Source organism: Ostrea edulis, chromosome 9 (assembly GCF_947568905.1).
Source record: "Ostrea edulis chromosome 9, xbOstEdul1.1, whole genome shotgun sequence".
NCBI lineage: Eukaryota > Metazoa > Mollusca > Bivalvia > Ostreida > Ostreidae > Ostrea > Ostrea edulis.
This window is the reverse complement of record NC_079172.1, coordinates 68,802,089-68,819,874: the sequence shown is the minus strand read 5'-3', so window position 1 is coordinate 68,819,874 and position 17,786 is coordinate 68,802,089. Positions and strand designations below refer to the sequence as shown.

General features: G+C 33.6%; 1 protein-coding gene across 2 annotated transcripts in view; it reads left to right on the top strand.

Moving 5' to 3' along the window:
- LOC125659286 (uncharacterized) overlaps window positions 1-17,527 on the top strand; it is a 70,397-nt gene extending 52,870 nt beyond the window's left edge. The window contains exons 7-13 of one of the 2 annotated variants that reach the window (XM_056150449.1): window positions 2,033-2,274; window positions 5,697-5,936; window positions 6,588-6,791; window positions 7,720-7,810; window positions 8,426-8,601; window positions 12,601-13,269; window positions 16,292-17,527. In XM_056150449.1, coding sequence (XP_056006424.1) covers window positions 2,033-2,274; window positions 5,697-5,936; window positions 6,588-6,791; window positions 7,720-7,810; window positions 8,426-8,601; window positions 12,601-13,269; window positions 16,292-16,510 — 1,841 coding nt within the window. In that variant the 3' untranslated portion in view covers window positions 16,511-17,527. The remainder of the gene's footprint in view (window positions 1-2,032; window positions 2,275-5,696; window positions 5,937-6,587; window positions 6,792-7,719; window positions 7,811-8,425; window positions 8,602-12,600; window positions 13,270-16,291) is intronic. The other variant, XM_056150450.1, reaches the window with a different exon arrangement.
- Window positions 17,528-17,786: the final 259 nt, after the last annotated feature.

The window sequence follows — 17,786 nt, the reverse complement described above, 5'->3', positions numbered from 1 at the left end:
TGTGATTTGCAACATTCATAATCATAGAGTTCAGTCTATATCCAGGTGTTGAAAAGGCCAGGTATAGACTAACTGTGGCTTCTTGAAATAACTATGTAAAAATCCCAATGGAACAGAGTAAAGTTTTGTACGAATATGATGTGGACCTAGTTATTTGTTGACGTAAGGTAAAAGTGAATCAAACATGACATCATTTATACTTGGTTCCGTGTTTGTCCCACTCTCTATTTTGTATTCCTTATATGCGTTATGAGATTAATCACTGCCTGGTATCTTCATATTTCATTTTGAAGTTGCCACAAGACTTCACGTGTTTAAAGAGCATTTGAAAAACTGCATTGCTAATATCTATTTCACAAAATGAACCAGCTTATTACGAATGAGTGTTCGATTTATAATGTGTTTCAGATTGATTGATTGTATATGGTTTAACGTCCCTCTCGAGAATTTTTCATTCATATGGAGACGTCACTATTGCCGGTGAAGGACTGTAAAATTTAGGCTTACGCTCGGCGCTTATGGCCTTTGAGCAGCGAGGGATCTTTATGGTGCCACACTTGCTATGACACGGGGCATCAGTTTTTTGCAGTTTCATCAGCAGGACCGCCTCTTTTACTAGCCTCTTACGACAAGCAAAGGGTGCTGAGAACGTATTCCTACCCAGATCCCCACGGGACTTGTGTTTCAGAAAATATTAATGAAATTGCACATTTTAAGAAACCAAAATAACAATAAATAGATAACAATTAAACAAAAGACCATTGTAAAAGCCACCATTCACCATCTACTAGTATTTCGTTTTATTCACTGTAACAGGACGATCCGAGGCCACAGACAAAACAAAAGACAAAATTGGTTTTATGATTCCCTTTTGTATTCGTTACATTAAAGTTATACAGTATTGATGCCTGATGCCTGGTCTTGATATAGGTACAAAGTTCCTGGACACATAGTTTAAAAGGAAGTTTTGGGACCTACACGGAAACCAAAAAGTACACACATTAAGTTAACAAGCCATTAATCACATATTTCCACTTGTAGCGCTACGTTTACACTTGAACCTAATGTTATTTAGTTAAATGAAATACACTTGATATTACATTACTTAATACTTTACAAATACTGAACATATGATATATACAAAAGTGAATACGGACACATGGTTACACATTACGAAAACACACATGGATGAAATAAATACACAAAGTAAAACATAAAGTAATATATAAACTTTAGAATTTGAAGACAATAGAAAACACAAATTTGAGCAAAGTTATTCCAGGACCATAAAATTAACAAAACGTAAAAAATAGAAAGCAAAACATTACATTAATATTTATAGAAAAGTTTCTCACCTCAGAAAGCCAAGTGTCTGTATAATTAAAGAAGTTTTACAAAAATTTATAACTCAAAATCTCCGGCCACCAATCAAACACGAATTCCGTGCAGCATGAGTGTAGAAAAGAATGGCTAAACCCAGAACTCAGTTATATCAGACACAGGTAAACGGGGTACCATACGGGCTTAAGATATCAACTGATAGAAGAGGCCCTGGAAAGGATAACTATGCATAAAAAAATTAGTACACAAGTATATGTGACATTCACACACTACAAAAATGGCAAAGAAAACTAAATGATTATTTTTGTTTGGGAATACTGTGAAATCATTAGAATTCGTGGTGGATCAATTATCGTGGAATTCGTGGGTACCCCTCACCCACGAATTTACATCCTCAACGAATAAAGAACCATAATTACATTCCATAGTTATCTTTCTTACAAATATATAAATCCACGAAATTACGTCCCCACGAACCCGTAAAAATTCAGCAATCCACGAAAATTGCCCTCCCTCCTCCTCCCCCCCCCCCCCCCAATTTAAATGATTCTACAGTATAATGATGATAATAATGATTGTATAGTGTATATATCATTCAGATAAACTAATAAGAATTCCATATTTCAAATTAAAACAACAAACCATGCACTATTCCGGTTGTTTACATATTTTGAATGTACACGTCTTTCAGTGAATTGTACAAGTATAGCTGTCAACGTTCAACACGTGACCCCACTAGATGAGACCTATCTCTACATCGGTTCCACTGCCACAGTCAGGGTATATGTTGTCATTCCCGTGGGATTTATTGAAGAGCTGAGAATAACCCTCATCCACGATGGGGAGAATGTTGACTTCGATACTATAAAGGCATATCATACAGGCAACATGGATTTCACCAATTCCGCATCCGTATGGAAAAGATATTACAATGTGAGTATTAAATCAAGATATAAGGCTCATAGCGGATATGAACGGTCGACAGGAGATGTTTGCTCATCCTGGGCACCTGATACCACCTCTGGTATATCCAGGGGTCCGTGTTTGCCCACTCTCTGGTTAACATTGCTTAAAGGAGTTATGAGATTGATCACTGTTCGTTATCTTCACCTTTCATCATCAGATTCGAAGGATTTCAACATCTATCTTTTCATAACAGTTAGGTGATTGAAATGTAATATACACTAATCCTCGTTTGTCCGTAATTTTCTTTTGCTCAAAACAATTATTATAGACCGGTCATTCATATCCTATATGTCTATGATAAACAATTATTATAGACCGGTCATTCATATCCTATATGTTTATGATAAACAATTATTATAGACCGGTCATTCATATCCTATATGTCTATGATAAATATAGTACGTCTATTTCAATGACTAGGAATTCCCACAGAATTAAAAGTACAATGTAGATATAAGATTTTGAAAGTACGTGAAGGTCGGGCTTCATGAAGTATGCCAGCGTGGAGCGTGGTAGTTCATACCTGTATGTATTTTCAAAAATGAAATGCATTTCTTAACACCAGTCATATATCATGGCACTGTCACGTAACATGGCGTCACACTTTGGTCACATGGTCTTTATTAAGGGCCGCCAAGAGGCGGGCCGTTATTTGAAACTTTAAAAGCACTTATTTACGCGTCTAATATTACGCGTGGGAAAAAAATACGCGGTAAATTGATATGATATATATAGCAAATATTTATAACTATACGCGTGGGGGAAATTCACGTGCTTATTACGTGACCATTTTAAAGTATACATTGTACATCTAAAGATTTAAACTGTGTATCTGCGGGATGAAAATGTTTTCTTTGGGATTTGTTAATAAGTTATTTTGAATGTAAAAGGAATTCCTGTTTCATCTTACTATCGTTTACATTAATTATCAGTAGGAGTAATGTTATAAGTATACACCTGATCTCGCCTTTGGTGTGTCCAGGGGTTCATGTTAGCCCAACTCTCTATTTTGTATTACTTATAGGAGTTATGAGATTGATCACTGTTCGTTGTCTTCACCTTTCATACTGTAGATTCCTTATTTTTATTATCAAATCGTGAAAAAATAAATTCGCGGAGTACTCTTTTAATAAAGTCTTTTTGCACGTATTTTAGCAATATAAAAATAAAAGCGAGAAATATTTATCGCGAGTGATGTTTTTACGGAAATATTCATATCTAGTGATCAGTCATCCAAAATATTACTTTATTAAACACCACTCTGATTCCACGCACAAGTACTCTGAAGTTTAAATAAAAAATATGCTAGAGTTCTTCATTGACAATATCTTCGTGGTATTTGGTGATCAGGTCTTCAATCAATCTGTTGGAATTCCCATCGGCACAAATTGTGCTCCTTTGTTAGGTGACCTATTTATGTAGCAAAATTCCATTACCACCTGCATATGGTGTTTATATATCTCAACTGATTCGATACGCAAGAGCTTGTTCTGCGTATGGTCAGTTTTTAAATCGAGGTAAGCTACTGACAAACAAGTAGATGATACAGGGGTTTCAACAGTCTCGATTGAAGTCAGCATTTCGCAAATTCGATGGTCGTTATAACGATCTAGTTCGTCAATACAACTTTACATTGGGTTAAATGCTGTCTGACGTGTTTCATACCGATTTGTTAGGCCGTTCTAGGCACACTGATTTTGACTACGGATAACTCCGTTTACCTGATCAGGATATAGGGCTCACGGCGGCTGTGACCGGTCGACAGGGGATGCTTACTCCTCCTAGGCACCTGATCCCACCTCTGGTGTGTCCAGGCATCCGTATTTGCTCTACTATCTATTTTGTATTGCTTATAGGAGTTATGAGATTGGTCACTGTTCGTTATCTTCACCTTTCATTGATTACTTCGTATATTTCACTTAGCGCTTTCGTGTGTAGTTCGGATATTGGAGTGTAAAAATTTTTACAAAAAGAGTACAATGTACTTGTTATGACATTGTAGTTAAGACGTCGTAATTGTGACGTCACAAAGGCAGCATACTAAATTGGCGCAATTTAAAGTCAATAAGGCGCCAAAAATAAAGCAATGACTTGAAATGTAACATCCAAGTTATAATAATTAATTTACATTCAATTTAGGTTTAAATAACTTTACAAAATGGTCATCGTTTGCTTTCCGTAAGTGTTCATTATTTTCTAAATCTTTATAAAACGGAAATATCAAAAAGTTTTTATTGGCACATAAATCGAAATGTTCACTGGTTGGTGCATTCCTGATGGACGGGTCCCGTATTTGTTGTTTGTGGACTATCACACTGTCGGCTAGTTTGTTTCGGGTCTGTCCTATATAGTTTTCTCCGCAGGAAGTACAAATCATGCAATATATTAAATTTCTGGATTTCCACGACGTTTTAGTATGTATAGTAAACGTTTTGCCACATGTAAAAGTAAATGAATCTCCTGTTCTTAAATATGGAAAGGTGCCACAACGGGGATCAATATATTTGGAAACTGTAGGTTTTTCTTTATCAGATGAAAATTTGGCTTTCGTTAGTAATTTTGTTTAGGTTTGGAGGTTGACATCGACTGTAAACAATGTTATTTAGTTCAAAGAGGTCCTATAGATTTTCGGATTCGATAGGTATGGATTTGGCCTTTTCAACAGCGGCATCTATTAAATTTATCGAATATTTCTGTCTTCATAAAAATGTTTTTCATTCCTGTAGACGATTATTCCTTCTGGTTTCATCAATGACGATTGTACAGACACGTCTCACCATGTTAAAAGGTATATTGCGTTTTACATGTGAGGGATGGCAAGAATTGAATAGAAGGTACTGGTAGGAATCCGCTTTTTTGTAGTGCAAGTCTGTTATAACTTTCGGATATTCTTTTATCATAAAATATATCTGTACCTATCGCAGAACTCCGGAATTCTAGAAGATCAGGAACCCAGGATGAAATACAAAAAAATTCCCCTTGTCGTAACTTGCAATCCCCGTAATATAAATATATACTCTTCTGTGAAACATTGCTTCCCAATTTTACAATTACACGGCGAAAGTGCTAAGTGTAATTAATTAAATATATATTATATATTATATATATATATATATTGCGGGACACAAATTTGGTGGATTTGGGTCTACAAGGTGTAGCATTAATTTTGGTCGATAATAATTTGGTGAACTCGTTTTAACTTATTCGTAAAGTGTATATGTGTACTGATATGATGTATTTACGCTTTCAATTTTGATAAATCTTTTGAAATCACCGAAGTAAACCAAAAATATATACCCACCAAAACAACCTGTTATATGGTATATTTTGCATCTTCGACAAGGTAGTCGTATATATATGATGATTTTTGTATTTCTTCTTCCTTTTAGACAAGTTTCCAAAGGTTTTACAAAACCCGTTTCTACTTTTATAACATTACCACGTCATATTCCAACAGTACTGAAAATCGGCTACTTTCTGAATTTTATGTGTATCTGCATAACGCAAAAGGTTTACAAGATGGACAAAACATAAGCATAGATGCAAAAGTTTCTTACCAATGGAATGGAATAAATCTGATTGAATGTCCAGTCCATCCGTTCAATTTTACCACAAAAACACTGCTTTTGGTAAGTAGTCGGATTTGGTATTTGTAATCACATCGGGATTGGTATTCATGGCAGGACATAATCACATCGGGCCAAAATCTGAATCCCCTAAGAATACTAGTTATCCAGGTTCAACCAAGGATGTTAGTGGGTTTACTTCCATACACCCTGGGGCTGAAACGGTACATAAAATACATCTCGGGTAGTACACCTTGATTGGGCCTGGATGACGTATCAATTTCCTGAGTAGCCAAATAAACGATGTTTGTAAGAATTGTCCCGCTTTGTTGCCTTGAATAGTCGAGAGAAAAAATGATTTATCTGTATTTCAATTAAATGAAATTAGTTTATTTTTTTAAATTTTAAAAAAAATATGATGATAATAATACTGAGAAGTTTTCAATTGTGATTATCAACTTACTATTTTCTTAATGTGCATTTTATCAATTAACAATTGGTAGTGATGTCACGTTATTTACTCCGCTTCACCAAGGTGCACGGAAATTTATGTACACTCAATTGTTACTTGTCTTGCATAGAAATAAATGTATTTATGATGCATACTTTCTCCTTCATATGTATTTGTAATCTCTTGTGGGTATCTTATCGTCATTAACGATGAAACGTTTGTGCTTGGAATTGTCAAAATATATGGGTGGGTTTTTTTTCCAGAAAATGAATAAGACGGCTTCCTTTGCCATGGTGGCACCAAAGACATCTGAACTCCCTTCTGGAATCAACCTACTTAATAAAATTACGTTTAGGGCGTGGGTCCCAGATTATAATCCTTCGATTAAAGTTCTTCTGCAAAGACACACCGACTCTCTTTGGATTGCATACTTGCGAGTACCCAGCGTTGGATTTTCATATAGGACAGTAAGTATAAACTAAAGATTAGCCTTTATCTAATAGGTAATTACTACATCACCATGATTTATTTGAGTTCAATGCAGGCAATGTGGTAACGTTGATTCCAAGGCATACTATACATCCTCTGTTATCTCACTCTGTTAACATTTAACGGTGTATAACCAATAGTCATCGGAAAGAGAAGTACTGGTATCAATATTATCAGGAGAATGCTTGTAGCTGAGCAAACATAGGCCTAGCTTGTCTATAGGTTTCGTGGCTACTATTGCTTTTCATCTGCAACCTCCAGTCACCATTTTTTACATATATATGTATACAGACATAGATTCGGATTCCTTGGATTAAAATACTTTGACGAACAGATTCTTTTTCAGAATTACATGTAGAGGCCACAGTTTGGCTAAGATTAGGGATTCGGAAATTTCAAATATAAAATACACATACTTTGAAAGTTTGATTCAGTATTTAAGCATGAGATGGACGAGGAAAGTTTTTCACAAAACGTTTTTTGTACAAACCACTGCGATGTACATGTCTTTTTTGTAATATAGCATGAAAGGTGAAGATATCTTCATCTTTTCTTTTGAAAGTGTCCGCATCACGTAAGTCAAGGCCAGATATACAACAAGAGCCATTGAATTGTTCTAGATTTTAAGTACCAACAGTCATTGTTTTGAAATGCTATAAAAATGGTCAAGTATAGAATAAAACATAGATGTCACCGGAAAACGCTTCAGTCTCGGGATCCGGGGTCAAAAGACAGGACAAAAATTGTATGTCAATACACTCAACACTAACAGTACAGCTGCTTTTACCTTACAAACAATACAGAATTTATATTACTGTGCGTATTATCTCTTTCAATGGTTTAAATCATGAAATATGATTAGTTTTATTTACATGTATATTGTGCTTCAAACTTGACTAATTTTAGAACTTCGCAGATATCCGATTGCTTAAAGTTTCAAGTTGTGGTGCTAATACCTCGTTGTTGATAGAATTCCCCTCACACTGGGTGAACAGAGGTAAGATATAGGATATCTAACAATATTAACATATCCACTCGCACAACATACAGCTATGGATCATGATATTACAGTCACATTAAATTTTCACGACTGGTTCATGCATATTTGAAAAAAATATATAATTTCTTCATTTTTGTCTTATTTACTTCACACTTTACAAGCTGAAAAATATTTTACCAAAGATTAGCTTCAGCATTTTTTTTTTAAGTTAGAAAGTTAAATGTTAAGAATATTCACGATCTGAAATGTAAACGTGAATTTTGACTTCACAATATATAATTTTATGAATTATATATATATATATATATATATATATATATATAGTGCTGAATGACAAGCGCCTCTGGCATATATTAGAATGTATCTTTGTAAAATTATATTGTACTTTTTATACCACTATTAGTGATTTGAGTGAAATGCATCACCTTCTTCTCAAACATGAATTCAATAATTGAAAATGTCTATATTTAATTATGTTTTGCTACATGTAAAATAAGACATACGGTCCAGCAATCGCACAGGATAAGTTATTTTCTATATTTTTCAGTGATGCACATCAGTTTACATATATGATTTCTTGACTGCATAACCTAACGATTTGACCTGTTTTAGGTTACTACAAATATTCAAAAACAACGGCCTATGACATGATAGAATTCGAGGCCGGTATTATGATGACAAAGTCAGCTGATTTGGATTCAGAACAAACTGTCCGCATAAGCATCCTATTGGACGATGTTGAAGTGTGGATCTCGACAGTTTCGCTCAAAGTCAACTCTACAGTAAATGTATGAATTATTTTATATGATCGATAGGTTTCAATGATCTTCTTGAGAGTTTTAAATAGAATGCATTATGCTTCTCTGTCTACATTCTGAATTAACTGTCAATTTCTAAAGGAGAAAAAAGTATTACTGTTTTATCACAAGGGAATGTTATATTACTCATTTCTGTTCAATGATTGGAATACAACAGTTCTTTATTACGTCATTTATCAATGTTTATTATCACATAACCCGATGTTATTAAACAGTTACGATAGGTAAATAAATTTAAATATGACATTACCTAATGTTATAAAACAATTACAATGTGTTATTTACATACCACATAACCTGATGTTATTAAGGTAGTGATTGCATGGGTGATTGAAAATTAATGAATCAATGATTTTTTTTTTTTTATTTATTTTTTATTTTTTTTTTTTTTTTTTTTGATTTTTTTTTTACATATCTTGTAGTTGACAGTATCTGTAACTCATTATGAAAGTATCATATATGGTTTTCACGGGAATTGTGACGTTATGGTTGTCATAGTAACCCCTCTTTTCGACTTTCTGTAATAAATGGTACAGGTGTTTCAGATGGTGTTTAAAAATGATACAAAAAGAGTAAGTGATACAAATTTTATATCAAATTGAAGTTAAAGCCTTGATTAATATATAATTTGTATTAATATGTCCATTTATTTTCATATGAAGTAGAAGCAGGGCTGCTTATGAGCAATTTCGCAATTTTTAGAAGGCAATTTATTCACCAAAGCAGACATATTTTCACCCCCTGAGAAATAAATGACCAATAATTGTTTTTATTTTTAAATACGTTTTAACATATGTTGGTAGGAATTTTTCCTGAAAGTATCAATATTGGTCTTCATGTTTACCATGGCGCTATGAGCACTATACATGTAGTTACCCACTCCCCTTCCTTATATAAATGCTGCAGGTAATGATTACAATAAATATGCATCTTGCATGTATTTATTTTAACTTATATTAAAACTATTAAAATGTTTTGATGTTTATTATTGAATTTATTCCACATAGAATGATAGTACTTTTGCTTTCGATTTGTTTTTATTGCTTTCTGTTTGAAATTACTTGTATATTCATGGTCTGGAAGTGTATATTAAAAACGCGGGAAATATAACCCATCCCATGTAAACTGTGCATTGTGACGTCAATACCTGCAACATTTTTTTTATTATTATTATTCTCCTTTCAAACCAAGCGATTATCAAACAACAACAAAACTTTCTTATTTTTTATATTATAAGAAATACATGTAACTGAACTAATTGAGAAAAAGATATTGACAGCAAATGCTGCTTTTCAAAATGCACACTTTTTTAATTTCTCTTAACATTCACTTTACCTAGTAGAGTCCATCGATTTCCTCAGTCTTAGCTGACAATCTCAAAGTGGACGATGGGAATATTTGTAGCAAAATAAAGTGTTTTTGTAGCAAAATAAAGTGTATGTATAGTATACTTAGGAAAGATATGTTTAAAATTATAATTATTTTTTGCTCAAAATGACGTGTTTACATATCCTGTGTTTCCTCGGCCTAACGGTTTCCCTTGGATGTTACATATCCAGCATTTTAGATTTATGAGCACTAACACCATATACATGTTTACAGCATTATATATTATGATTTTAATAGGCCTAGTTGTTTGTGAATTAGATTTACGTTTTGTAAGACTGAAAATTAAAAGGGGAGCGGGGGGAGTATATGTCTCATGGAGACTTAGGGTTTAAACTATGACTATTATTTAAAAGATAATTAAAACATAAGGGATTTTTCATTTATATTTTATTTTGCTTGTGTATTTCTAAACATATTTTCACTTTACCCTGCGTCTGCTAATATCTGACAAGTCTTTATTTCCACCGTCTGTTATTACTGATGCTTAAGCGCTTGACGTATTCCGGAATCGAAAACGAAAATAGTCTCTTTTTAGATACTACATGTATAAACCACTTGATACCTTGTAATCACTACCTTAAGCAGTTACAATATGTAATTTATCAATATAACGTGATAAAAAGACGTAACTACTCACTGCACTAAATGAGAGGTGAAAATAACAGTGATCAATGTAAAACTTATACGGTACCAATTTTGATGCACCAGATGCGCATTTCGACAAATAATGTCTCTTCAGTGATGCTGAACCGAAATGTTTCAAATCCGAAATTACAGTAAACTTGTAGCCCTAAGAGCTATTTTAATGGATCCAGCAGCTGATCTTTGTAAGGATTTTTATGAAGTTTAGGATTCCAGTATAGGTACGGTAACTCATATGCATCTGATCCATTGACTGGGATATTAAATGTGTCTAAAACTGAAGCATGATTTTGAAAAATTTTATCTTTTGAAAGAGCAAAGGGAGTATAAGTACGATTACCAAAAGTGAAATTAATACCACGTTCGTTTAAAATACCGTTGTAATAATGAACCTTACAAACAAAAACAATATTGTTACAAGCTTTGTCAGTTGGAACCAAAACATATTCCACGTGTAACCTATCTAGTTCTTTTATCACTTCCGGTTTACTAGACACAGAAGGATAGCTGAAATCATGCCGTTTGTCATACAGTTGATTGTCAGTTATTTTGTTTTGTTTTGTTTTAAAAGCAGCATTTCGCAAATTCGATGGTCGTTTTGTTTTGATGTGTCTAATATGGGATTTCAATATTCCTCTGATACTTTTACCCCATTCTGACGATGTATCAAGTTCTTTTTCATTTTTAGCCCATCGTTTGGCGTAATATTCGACAAAATTCATAATAATAGAGATGAAATTCTGTCGCCAATGGAAAGACTGAGGCTTTCTGTATTTAGGACATTTTAAAATTAGTGATTTGAAATAAGAAATACCTGATGTTTTAGTTATCATACGTCAGACATATCGGAGTTCGACTGTAGTCGTGACGATAGAGCATTCAATACAAATGACTAGTCCCACCAGCACTGATGGGAAATGGGATATTGCTACATACAACTTCCATTATTTATGTAACAATATTCCTTTATCACCTGCATATGGTGTTTACATCTCTCAACTGATTCGATGCGCAAGAGCTTGTTCTGCGTATGGTCAGTTTTTAAATCGAGGCAGGCTGCTGAAAGACAAGTTGATGGTGCAGGGGTTCCAAAAATCTCGTTTTAAAGCAGCATTTCGCAAATTTGATGGTCGTTATAACGATCTAGTTCGCCAATACAACCTATCATTGAGTCAAATACTGTCTGACGTGTTTCATACCGATTGTTAGGCCGTTCTTGGCACACTGAGTTTGACTACTGATAACTTCTTTTACCTGATCAAGATATAGGGCTCACGGTGGGTGTGACCGGTCGACAGGGGATGATTACTCCTCCTAGGAACCTGATCCCACCTCTGGTACATGTATATCCAGGGATCGGTGTTTGCCCAACTCTCTTTTTTGTATTGCTTGTGGGAGTTATGAGATTGATCGCTGTTCGTTATCTTCGTCTACATAAATAGGGGAAGTTGACGATAGAGAAGCTGAAATCATCCCGTTTGTCACACAGTTGAGTTGTCAGTTTGCCGTTAATGTCTACTTTCAATAAAATATCTAAGTATGAAGCAGAAGTGGACGACTCTGTGATGTCTTTTATTTCGTCAGCTCACGGGAATATATAGAATCGACATATGAATGAAAGTTATTATTGTTAATAGACAAAACGTCGTCGATATATCTAAATGTCGAATTGAAGGCCTCAGCAAGAGATTTTTTCTTCACAAGTTTTTTAATAAATTCTGCTTCATATGAATATATAAACGGGTCAGCTAACAAAGTAAGAAGCAAATGTTGCGTCTCGAGTTCACAGGAATATGTCGAATCGACATATGAATGATAAAATAATGTATATATGATTAAATTTATGAAACATTTTCTAGTTTTAGCACATAATTTTATTAGATAATTATGTCAACTGTGTATTTTCTACTCAACTCCATATTTCTATTCTAATTACAGGCGGATTCACTGGTCAAGATGTCGATAGTTGATGACCTCGTGAATGGACCTATCGTATCCTCCAGCAATATACCACTAATGTTAGTCATCGAAACACCAGCGAACACGGCAGAGATTTTAAATATCAGGTTATGGACAGGAAATCTCTTGGAGACAGGGGAACCAGCAGCAATAATTAAGAATGTGTCTTTTCACCGTGCTGACGAAAACATTACGTGTTATGACCTGAATGCACTTTATCACAAAACAGAAAACTCATCGGTTCAGAACTCCGCCTTAATTCATTTGAAGTATGTAAATTCTGCTACAGACAGTATTACTAGTTTCATAAATCTGACTTTTGAAGTCAATGTTGTGCAGGAAAAGATGAATTTTGCAGACATGTATGTCGTGTTTGTTGCCCTTGGAACTGTGACGTCAAAATATACGATTAACATGAAGCTACCCGAGATTTTGAAAGACAGAAACAACACATTGTTAGGACAGTTTCATAAGTTACTGGACGGCGATAACAGCACCTGTGTTGATTTACCTGTTATGGGAAATTTCCCTCCATTATTTTGGACAAGGGTTCATACCGCATGGTTTAGAATCAATGCATCAACGTTCGAAATAACGTTGATTGGGAAAGATATATCTTGCCAACGAAATGGTTACAAGATTTCGCAGGTAATGATAACAGAAAATAAAGTACATACATATGACGAAGAATACAATTGCAGATTTTGTTTTCGGACTTTGAATGCTAGGTGTATATATTTTCCAAAATTACACATGAGTTTCAAGTTATTGACAGTAAATAATTGAACTAATTTACACAGAGAAAGTTTTTTTCCAATGGTGTGGCTTGATAAAATATTTTCACTAAACTTGAATACAAAGGACATTGTAAAATGAAATGACATTTATCTTCTATTAACTTCTTACAAAGTAAACATTATCTATCAGATTTATGAACATTACTGAATCGCCCAGCTTCTGTAGCTAAACAATGAGATGAAAGTTGCAATCCTGCTATACATTTTTGGTAAATACAAGAAATAGGTTTTCTTAGATAATATTGCAGACTAAAATTAGCAAGTGCTTACATAAACACGTTTTGAAAATAATGAAATGTGTTCCATAACATATTGCTGACCTTGGTCAATTATTAATTGTTTGATTGTTTAGAATTCATTTTTATTTAAACTTTGTTTTATCCATACATCATGAAAAAGAAGTTTTATAAGCAGTTGTCTTACATGATACAAATTTCAGTATTTAAAAGCTTGTACCAATATTTAACAACATAATACATTCCTTCATAGTTCAATAGAAGGCGATCCAATTCAACATAAACAGCAACACTGCAAATACATGTAGGTTGGGTTTTTTTTACACCAAGACCCTTTTGACAAAATTCAAAATGCAGCTTTTCAACATTTCACCTTTATGTATGTCCATAGTTCAGAAGGATTATTACAGATACTTCCAATATATCAGTCAAAAAGCGATAACATTGTTTCGGGATTTAAGTACATTTTTTTTACATTTCTACAGGGGATGCTTACTCCTCCTAGGAACCTGATCCCACCTCTGGTGTGTCCAGGGGTCCGTGTTTGCCCAACTATCTATTTTGTATTGCCTATAGGAGTTATGAGATTGATCACTGTTCGTTATCTTCACCTTTCTATTCAAAATAAGCCTTCCTTGTCTGATCTGAAAGATACTTCTCAGCCTTTCTAAAATTATTATTGAAATTGAACAAAAACCAAGATATGAAAAAGTGTCTACAATTTCTATGTTTTGGCCATCTATATGCCAAATACCTGTAGAATTAATTTTGCCATCCTTGCGAAACACCAATATGTTCGTCCTTGCTGTATTAACACTCAAGCTCCTTTTCTTAAAATATTCGGATAGGGAATTCAAAAGTGACTGAAGATCCTCTTTAGTTTCAGAAAAAAGTGCAATATCATCATTATAGAATAGTAAAAATAAGTTTAATTCTTTACAATCATTTCGTACACATCCAGTATTCAAAAAAGTGCATTTCAAAGTAATTTACATTCATGTTGAATAAAATCAGGGATAAAATTTGCCCTTGCATCAAACCGACTTTATTTGTGAAATTATCAGATTGGAAACCGTTCACAGTAACAAAGGATTTGACATTAAAGGACATAGACTTTATCAGTTTTAAAAAATGTCTACAAATACCTAACTTTGATAATTTACACCATAGTTTATCCTATTTACTGCGTCAAATGCCTTTTTGAAATCAATGAAAGCACAATACAATTTTTGTTATGATGAAAGGTGAAGATAACGACAGTGATCAATCTCATAACTCCTACAAGCAATACAAAATAGATAGTTAGGCAAACACGGACCCCTGGACACACCAGAGGTGGGATCAGGTGCTTAGGAAGAGTAAGCATCCCCTGTCGACCGGTCACATCTGCCATAAAAAGGTGTTGGAAATTATACTATGGAAAGCAAAAATGGCATCAGTAGTCCCGAATCCTGTTTTAAATCCAAACTGGGCATCAGAGATCACATCATTACAATTTGCCCAAGTTGAAAGTCTTTGGTTAATGACCGAAGTGAAAAGTTTGTCTAAACTCAGTATACTAATTCCCCTGTAATTGTTGGGGTCAGTATCATTACCCTTTTTAAAACCAGGAATGTTAATTGCCTTTGACAAACTGGGTAGGAATAAAAACAGTTTCTAAAATTTTATTGAACATATTTACAAATACTGGTAAAAGAAATTGTTCACATTCAATTAAGTATTCATTTAATATACCATCACAACCATGTGTTTAGACCTTTTCAATGTTTTAAGTGCGATTGAAACTTCATTAAAAGTAGTATGTGCATCAAACTAATCTAAAAATCACATCCTCAGTTTTACAATCCATGTTCTCATGCATATCATAAGCTGTGCTTGCGCTAGGTAAAGATGACAAAGATTTGAAATATTTATAAAAAAAACATTAAGTGACACATTTACAGATGATTCCTTCTTTTTGCAAACTTACGGAAATAATCATCTAGGGTTGTTTCTTTTTAGTTTTGCTATTATATATCCCTCTGATTGTAAATACACCCGTTACATTTTGCTTCAGTCATTTTATAAATGCTTTTCTTGGTCTTAAGGACTAAATGATTTTTAATTGATTTTTCTTTGTTAAAATTTTCTAATGCTTTGATACAATCCTTATATAAAGTGTTTGTTTTATCATCAAACCATTGTTAATCATTAACACTGTTATATCTGACAGAATAATGGTCATGTGACATACATGTATATCTACGACTTGTCCCAGTCTTTAAAAAAGGCGACATAATAGAATTCAAATTTTGTGTAAAGTTATAGATATTATTCATTTTCTGTTCAATTTCAATATTTTCTATGTCAAAACTAGTAGATAAGTAAATAATTATAAGAAAGGAATGGCTGAAATATTACTCAGGTAATTTTGATTATAACAAACGAATGGTCATAAGATTTCTCAGATAATTTTATTATTACAAAAAAAAAATAGTTTCTCAGATAATCCAATCTGATCAAATAAGGTCTTAATAGAAGACCTTATAAATGTGCAATGTTGAATTTATGATTTTTCAAAACATAATATTAATGTAGAAATGATGACATAGAGCTGACAATAGTTTCACATTTGTAAATGTTTATATACAATTACAGGTATCCATACCTACATCAAGCTCAAAGAATGGATTCCATGGAGATCTGAAGTTTTGTGATGTAACGTATAATGGTGGCATGGACAGAAATATTAGTAAATGTGTGTATAATTGTCAGTGCAAAAATCAGGTGGAATGTAGCGAAGTTATTTTGTTCATGGCAGATCGTGCAGACGCTTCCAACTGGAATTTATGTGAATTATCTGCAGTTAATGTTTAAAGAACCATCCATAGCTATATGTATAATAGCTTTGCACTATAGGAGTTCAGTTTAGTTTGAGACTTATGCTTACTTTATAAACCCATATCAATCCAAAATCCGGAAGTAAAGATGAGACTTTCTATTACGCCCCTTAAAGAGTTTCACATTCATACTGACGCACTGCCAGCTATAGGCTGCACCACTCTATTAATGTTGCCTAATGTTCTTACCAAAATTACTCACTTTTGATCTGACCCTGCTTCATTAAAGTAAACTTCTCAAAAGGTTTACTTTCACATCATGTAGTACTGTTCTTAATGAGCATTTTCATAGGAAAAAACATACCCATCTAGCAAGGCGTGAGAATTATTTTACATTTGACCAGCTGATTTTGTACTGTACGTGCAAAATCAGCTGGTCAAAAGCTAAATCAACCACATCTACAACAAAAATTCAAAAAGAATTATCAAAATCCTTCTTTTATCTTTCTTATTCACAATATTTAACACAATACTTGAATTTACACCTCACAATAAATTGGAGAGGCTACCTCTTGAGGAAAGTCCCATAAAACAAGCAAAGTTCCAGGAATTATTTTCTTTCGGCCATGATTCGACGTGAACCTCCATATAAATAGAGTGATGCAACCTGCAATAAAAGTATGATTTCTTTAAATTGTAATAAACTTCAGAAAAAAGAAATTGAATGATATGTGTGTGTGACTGTACATTCATTTTTTTTTCTGATCATTATGAAGTGAAACAGACTTTGGGTAAATGAGGTGTGTTTGGATGAAATTGAGTCCATTTTGTGCAATTCTGATAATAAGTGTATATGTCTGAATTTTGGATTTTTCACCTATTTGTTTGTAATTGATGACAATGATTTTTTTTATATTGTTGTGGAAGGCCTTACCTTATATGTAAAAAAAAATGTTGGTGATTTTATGTGGTATACATATATTCTACTGAGGTTTGATGTGTAAAATTGCAATTGAAATGTGATGATGTTCTTGATTAAACTTATCAAATTTAATTAATGTGTTGTTGAATTCCTTTGAAATATAGTTGGTATTATGTGGAATACTATCTTATCTTTAATTGTAATGGGAAGATGGAAAACATTGCTCACTGCACTCAGCAAGGCATTCTGATTTCCCTGGACATAATCAAATTGAGCTGTCGGGGGGGGGGGGGGGTCCTGTAGAAACAAGATAATACACATTGTCACTTAGGAAGATGTTAAGCATCCAAACATCAAACTCAATCATCAGACTTCAGATAACAGAAAGAGA